This window comes from Crocodylus porosus, unplaced genomic scaffold (genome assembly GCF_001723895.1).
Source record: "Crocodylus porosus isolate Cpor-Errol unplaced genomic scaffold, CroPor_comp1, whole genome shotgun sequence".
Taxonomy (NCBI): Eukaryota; Metazoa; Chordata; order Crocodylia; family Crocodylidae; genus Crocodylus; species Crocodylus porosus.
Window position 1 is genome coordinate 2,895,182 of NW_017728940.1, and position 7,017 is coordinate 2,902,198.

The following is a 7,017-nucleotide window of genomic DNA, read 5'->3' on the forward strand; positions in this document are numbered from 1 at the left end:
ATTTTTGGCAGGTTAGAAATTCTTTGCAAAAGGGTACTGCACATCTGTGAGTCCCTGCACAGCTGTTTCAGCCCATCTAGAGAGGATGAGCTGAAGTTTAAATAATCATAATTTTAAAAATCTCAGATTGGAGGCATTTCCGCTCTCGGGCTCAAGTCACAAATTGTAGATTAGCAGCAGCGCTGCCACGGGGTCTTTTTTTTTTTGTTTGTTTGTTTTCTTTCTTTCTTAAGAGAGATGCACAAGCTGCAACTTCTGTTTTCTCCCCTCCCTGAGGCTGCTCTACGGTGCCCCAGAGCACCAGGGAGTGCGTGGCCTGCCATTTGGCCTAACTACTTAGTTTCAAGGTCCTTCGAGCAGCTGATGAAAGGAGAAGCTCCCCTGGCCTGCAAATACCAACAGGAAGTCTGCAGTTTATCATCACTGAGCTTCAAAGTAGGGCACTCGCTGGGAAGGGTGAGAGACGAGAAACTCGGGGTGGGAGGCAGGGAGGTTTGCAGAGACGGGAAATTAAAAATAGGTAAATTAAGCTTGAAAAAAAGGCAGAATAAAAAACAGCAGAGGCCTCACTTCAAATCTCCCCAGCCTTCCCCACTGCAGTTGCTTTCTCGCTGGAATACCAAGCAAAGCTCCAGGAGCAGATCCGGAGCAGAGACCCACTGCGCCCTTCCCTCGCCAGGTTTCAAGCCCCTGCTGTCGGTTCCCATCACATCTGGACAGTCATAACCAGCGCCTCTAAAAGAGTTTCCTTCAGGTGTATCCAGAACAGATACCCACACAGAGGGAAACGTGATCCCCCATTTAGAGAGGTTATTATGCAGTCGTGCCCATGGCGAGACGGGTTCTTGCGTCGGCTTGGCTGGCTCCCTAACTCCTTGGCTCTCGAGCCGGTGGGTAAAACAGACGTACCCGAACGAACGTGGTAAACCAGAGCCCCTGACACCTCTGCCTCATCACAGGCTCGCATAGCTTAACAGGCTGCTACTTAACAGCCACATCTTTTGCAGCCATTTACATCGACTCCCTGGAGGCTTGGGGCACTATCTGCTGCTCCCCAAAGCTTAGCAGCACCCTCTTGCAGCCAGGTTTGAAACCAGGAAGTTCCCGCATATCTGAGAGGAGGAGACTTCTGAGCTGCTTTTGCACAGCCTAAGATCGACTCAGAGCCTGGCTTAGTCATCCTCTACCAAGCCCCTGCTACCGAGGGCTGTGGACGCAGATTGTGCCTTCCCAAGCAGAGTTTGAATCTCTCAAGCTCTCCTCTTCCCTTTTTCTTAGTGTTTTAAAGACATAACAGGCAAGAGACGGGGATTAATTCGTGCATTTTTATAAACGTTGGCCGTGGGTATCTTTGAATCCGAGCATAGGAAAACAAACAGCCAAGACCTAGGAGCTAGCTCAGCCTCTCTGCAGGCAGCTAGAAAGAGGCCTCTGCTTTCTAGTTTTTTCTTGAACGCTTGGGTCCCAACCCACTCGGCGCTCTGGCAGCTCATGGAAGAGAGTCCTCGAGAGAGCCGCTTTCACGGGGAGCATCTGCCACGTCCAGCTGCCCCATTAGGTCCTACCGAACAGAGAACGCGACCTGCAAGCAAAGCAGCTCTCTTAAGCTGATAAACAGACCCTTGCACTTGCCTCTTGGATCCTTGGCTTGGTGCGAAAGAGAAGCCTCAGCATTTCCAGTGCTCTCAGCGGTTACTCTTCCATAGCTCACAAACAGTCTTCTGACCTAGAGCTCTCCCCAGCCCGAAGCCCGGCCCGAGAACCCGAGCGTGTCACTTGGATGTATTTTGGGAGTTTCAGCACAAAGGAAACTGTGGTTTGTCGATGGGGAAACTACACCGAGCGTTCTCTGCACAACCCAGTGGCCAAATGAAGACGCTTATGACAACACCAACCTCTCGTATGTCTCTCTGCGTCTTAAAATCCTCCATGATTCCTCCCCCTGCCTTATCTATAAAAGTGGCGATACTGCAATATGGAGAAGGAAGCAAGTTGCCCAAGGCTGAAACCGGATGGGGCAGAGCCGGGACTAGAACCCAGGTCTTCCATCCGCTGGGTCGCCGGCCCCTGCCAGAGAAGCAGGAGGGCGGTAGCTCGAGCAGTCCTGCTCTGCGAATGCAGAGGAAGTGCTTTCCCTGGGCACGTGGGCATTTACACCTTGCACTGAGCCTGCTGGGAAAGGGTTGGAGGAAAGAAGGCGGCTTCCCAAAACAGCTGGTGTTCCCCGTGTCCAGGGTCCTCGTGGGGTCTTTTTTAAAAAGCACTGAGAGTTGCAGGGGCCCTTCAGAAATCAAGCTCTCAAAGCCATTCAGTGGCAGGGGGGCTGACTGGTCGCAAGTGTGTGAGAGTATCAGAAGATCTGTTTTCACAGCCCTGCGCAGGGTTTTATCTTGGGCCCACACCCGCCCACACCCACACGCCCTTCCTCCCCGCTCGCTCACACGGATTGCCAAGAGGAAGCTTGTGCCCAACTCATCGGGCACTCGCTTCTAGTTCCCACCTGTGGGAGCCATCTGAACTTCAGATATGCAAAAGAGCAATCCCCTCCGGGGTCAGCAGCTAGGCAGCTGTTTCATCAACATTTGCACAATGCAAGGTCACAAATGCCACTGGCAGTACTGCCTGCAAGGCAAGAGACTTTCCTTCAGGGGGGACCGGCTCCTTTTAATAATCCTCCCCAAAAGCAAAAAGTTCCAGCTCCACTTTCTAGTATGGCGACCTGGCTTCAGGCTGTGCGATGACCTTGCAGGGTCACAATTCAACTGGTCCCAAACTAAAGTGGCAGGCCATAACCAGCATCAGCATGTCTTCAGTGCTGTATGCTGCAGAAGCAGCCTCGCCACAGCAGCACAGAGCTCCAAGCTGGCTACTCTTCCTAGCTCCTTATATGATCCCTCTGTCCACTACTTGAACTAGTCCAAGTTTAACCCTTCAGCTTTGAGCTCCCAAGCCTTATACTTGTGGTAAAAGTAGCTCTAGGAGAAGTGTGCGCTAGTGGCAATCACATGAGTTGGGATGCAGTAGCTCCGAAATGGTTGTTCGATCACACCTGCACGTTGGATACAACAGTCCCCTTCCCATACAAGAAATAGTAAAATAGCCAAGATATATCCTGCAAAGGGCTCCTTGTCCTTCAAGGTAAACGGTCCATCTCATCTTGCTCAGGGACAGAAACAAAAACCAGAATCCAAAACACACACACGGGCTCTGCTTTGAGTAGGCAGCAACTACGAACATGTCAAGCATTAGTGCTGCATGAATGATTGTACTTCTGCACCCAAAGAAGGCGTTACTTTGGTAGTCTGGACTAAGAATATCTCAACTCTTTTTTTTGCGCCGGGACAGACGGAGTATGGCCACAGCTATGCATGGAGCAGGTTCAGAGAAGGGGGGGGGGCAGGGGGAGGCAGGGCCAGAGGTGGCTGGGTTTCGTGGCACCTGTATCACTACCGGCTGCTGCGTGCAACAGTGACAGCGTAACAGCGGCTGCGGGTCTGGGGGGGCGGTCAAAGGCAGAGCCGCCACCTGTGAATTTGTTGGGACACGGACAACAGCAAGAGGGCAAGCACAGCAGGCATCCCTTGCCCCTCTCTCTCTGATGCTGGTGCCCTTGAGACAAGTAGGATGAATTGCTTAAAATATCGGAAACAGACAAACACCAAAAATTCTTCCAGGACCATTTAAGCAGCCAACTGCGTAGCTTCACTGATATCAGGGAGTTCAGCCAGACCTGCTGCCATCATCCCAGCCCAAACTCCGTACTCCAGCTGGTGGGGGGTTCGGGCTAAAGGACAGCAATGCAATATCAGGTCATTAAAAAGGGAGACACCTTGCTAAGCCCCAATTAAAAAAAAAAAAATGACCCCCCGCAATGGGAACTACCTTTGTCTCCTGCTGGGATCCAGTTTCCGCTGGGCTCAGAGTATCAGTTCCAGGCAGAGAACAGGGAAGGATCAGCATGTCATAAACAGGAAACGGGCGGTGTGAAAACCTGCTCTCCGAGAGGAGACATCTGCTGCCGTTGCAGCCGGCTCCGGGAGCGGGATTCTTGCCCCCATGCCAGAGGGAGATGTTCCAGGCAGACAGGCTGGCGGCAAGCCACGCAGCACTACTCCATCCAGCTCCGCCGTGGCGGCTGGAGAAGAGACTCCCATCGCACGTGCGGTCTGGACACGGCGTCGCTTACCGAGGTGCAGAGCTCCCAGGTGAGCGACAGCAACCCCGGGGACTTCCACAGCAGCTCCGGCGTCGGGAAGATGCCGGGCCCTGCTAGGCCTTTTCAGGCCACCATGCTCCTGCGAGCCGTTTCCAGATCAATACATCGCAAGAGGAAACAACCGGCAGATGAGGCTGCAATACACGGAGGTTAGCGGGTCCCAAGAATCGTCTCTGCGATTCACATGCAAGGAAAGGATGCTACAGGCGTGAAGCAGAGGAGCAGGAGCGCGTGTCGGCTTCACGCCCGACCACGGAGGGTCCGGAGCACCCGTCATTCGGCAAGCGGATACGATTTGGAGCCCGTGCATAATTTTGTGCAACCAGTAAAAAATTTACTATTCGGGGCTTTGAACAGCTTGAGCGGAAGCTGCCCACACCCAGATCCATAGATCCTGCCTGGAGGAAAGGGGCTGGGCGAATTACTTTAAACCAGAAGAGAACAGGGCCTCAGGGAGAGACTTCCGCACGGAGGGAGTTTTAGACCCAAGAGAGAAGTGAGCTTGAGGAAGCAGCGAGGTGGCCTCAAGTAACAGGTTTTACTTCTCTGAAACAGAAGGGAAGGAGGGAAGGAGGCGAGAGGAAGCAAGGACACGCTTTCAAACAAAGCACCAAATAGGAAGTCAAGCCACAGAAAGTACAGGCAGCTGCTGGATTAACAGCTGTGGGACACTACCCACGTGCCCCTGCTACTCCAGCCCAAGCCGCCTCGGGAGAGGCGCATTCGATAACAGGACTGAACAGCGCCTGTTCCTGTTTCGATGCACCCCCCCACCCCGCGGGTGTGCAGGCTTGAGCCTTCAGCCACTACACACCCAAAAAAAAAAATTAAAAAAATTGAACTCTTCTCTCCCCAGAGAGTCTTTACATACGAACAACTTAAAAGTAATAGCAATTTGCTTTATTTAGGCAGCTAATTGCTCCCTCCTCAGCCAACAGGAGGGGAGATTTCCCCGGAGCTTTCAAGCACTTATTTTGCCAGGAAGAGTTTCATGTTGCCTTCAGTGCTAGGAAACCCTCGTTGCCTGAAGACAGTCGATTGTGGTCCTTGAGGAGTTCTGCCTGCGGTGTGCTGCGTGCATGGACGAGCAATCCTGTTTACTGAACCTTTGAGAATTTGTCTTCACTAGATTTTAAAAAAAGAGGGTGCGGTTTTTCGCTCAAGCCACATAAGCTGAACACATGGTAGCTACAGGGGTTGAGATTCTCAAGTTGACAAGGCAGTTTCCACTAGAACTAGGTGAAGTTCCCTTCCCCCAAAAGAAACTATGTCCAAAGAAAAAAAAATCAGGTTAGGTAGGATGCTGTGGCAAAAGTACATCCATTTCACATTGTTTGGGAGGGTTTTCCCTCCCCAAAAGTATAAACCAATTAAAAACAAAAAAGTGTTTTTTTCATTTTGAAACAGATTGAAAGGGGCTGGAAAGCCTAGAATGAAAAAAAGAAAAAGGAAACTTAGGTACTGGACCTAACTTTCAATGTATGGTGTGTTTTAAAGCCAGAAGGGAGAGAAGAAAAATACCACATCCCACAGGCTTTTCCTAACTGTGGTTTCACACATTTACAGGTCAAGGTAAGCCCTGGGCTCCCATCTAGCAGAGCAAGATGAATGTTAACAGGGTCATTGCCACATAAACCCCTCATCTACATTCGTGTTAAATTTATAACCCCCCTTATCTCTCTGCTAGCAAACATGTGCTTCAAGTGTGGGTGAGTCTTCCTGCCTCCCACAGAGTTGAGACAGCTGTTTTTCCAAATTTTAGTTCAGATACCAAACTCTTAAAAGAAAGTAGTTGCAATGAAAAGAGGGGGAAGGGAGAAATGTGTAGACTCCTGCCTTTTTTCTGGATGGGCAAAAAAGGAAGCTTGCTTGTGTGCACTCTTTAAAAGGAAAACCCCAGCATGTGAACGCACAGACAGATTTACAGCTTCTTACCACGCAGGAAAAAAGGGAGGTACCCTTCCTGCCACACAAGCGGCTTGATCTGCGGTAGCTCTACACCTGTGCAGCAGCTGCCTCCAGTATTGCTCCCAAGTTGGGATTTATTCCCTGGTGAGTAGTTACATGCCTGCAGTGTCTGGATTTGCTACTCGTCATCCTGAACAACACCGTGGCAAGTCTGTTCACTCCAGTTAGAGAGCTTACTATAACCCTCTCCCCTTTTCCCTCGCCAGGGTTACAGCCCTAGGCCCCATCCCCACCAGTATGAGCAATAGCATACCACCACAAGGCAGGAAGAGCGTGCAGGGCAGGGAGAGGTGGTTGTGGAGACAGAAGTCTCATTGTTAGTCGACACACAAGTTAAAGAGCACTGGAGCCTTCAGGGGGGGATTTCTGCCTACGAACTCAGATTAAGCATTAATAGTCTGAAAGAATGGGGAAGGACTGAGAATAGCACTGCTATAGGAAGAGGCACCTTTCACTTGGCATGGCCTCCGTAATCTGGTTGCATTATGGCACCCAAAGGAAAACACACATAGGTTTCATAGCAAAGCTTTGTCAGATGTCAGCAAAGGCGCCCCATTTCCGTAGGAGTGCAGGGCACGCTCCAGTGTCATGCACAGCACCCAAACCAAGACGGGAGAAGTCGGTTGTTCCAGGTTTCGACTGGATCAGAAGCCTGGCTCAAGGTTTTGTTTCCCTACAAATCTTGGGAATAAAGTACTGCTCAGGTCCCTGCACTACAGCAGTTCAGGAGTTTCATAGTTTCTAGGGTCATAGTTTCATAGTAGCTAGAGTCGGAAGGGACCTAGGTAGATCATCTAGTCCGACCCCCTGCCTTGGCAGGAAAGAGCACCGGG

At 51.0% G+C, this 7,017-nt stretch overlaps 1 protein-coding gene across 3 annotated transcripts in view; it reads right to left on the reverse strand.

Moving 5' to 3' along the window:
• RPS6KA1 (ribosomal protein S6 kinase A1) overlaps window positions 1-7,017 on the reverse strand; it is a 40,362-nt gene that overhangs the window by 22,640 nt on the left and 10,705 nt on the right. Inside the window, exons 1-2 of one of the 3 annotated variants that reach the window (XM_019547996.1) lie at window positions 1,541-1,548; window positions 944-949 (exon numbers count right to left, since the gene is read on the reverse strand). The exons of 1 other annotated variant lie outside the window; for it this stretch is intronic. Coding sequence is in view for 1 of the 2 variants with exons in the window: in XM_019547994.1 (XP_019403539.1) it covers window positions 1,633-1,674 (42 nt within the window). In the remaining variant the exon portion in view is untranslated. Of the gene's footprint in view, window positions 1-943; window positions 950-1,540; window positions 1,549-1,632; window positions 1,773-7,017 lie in introns of those variants that run through there. One more of the 3 variants, XM_019547994.1, reaches the window with a different exon arrangement.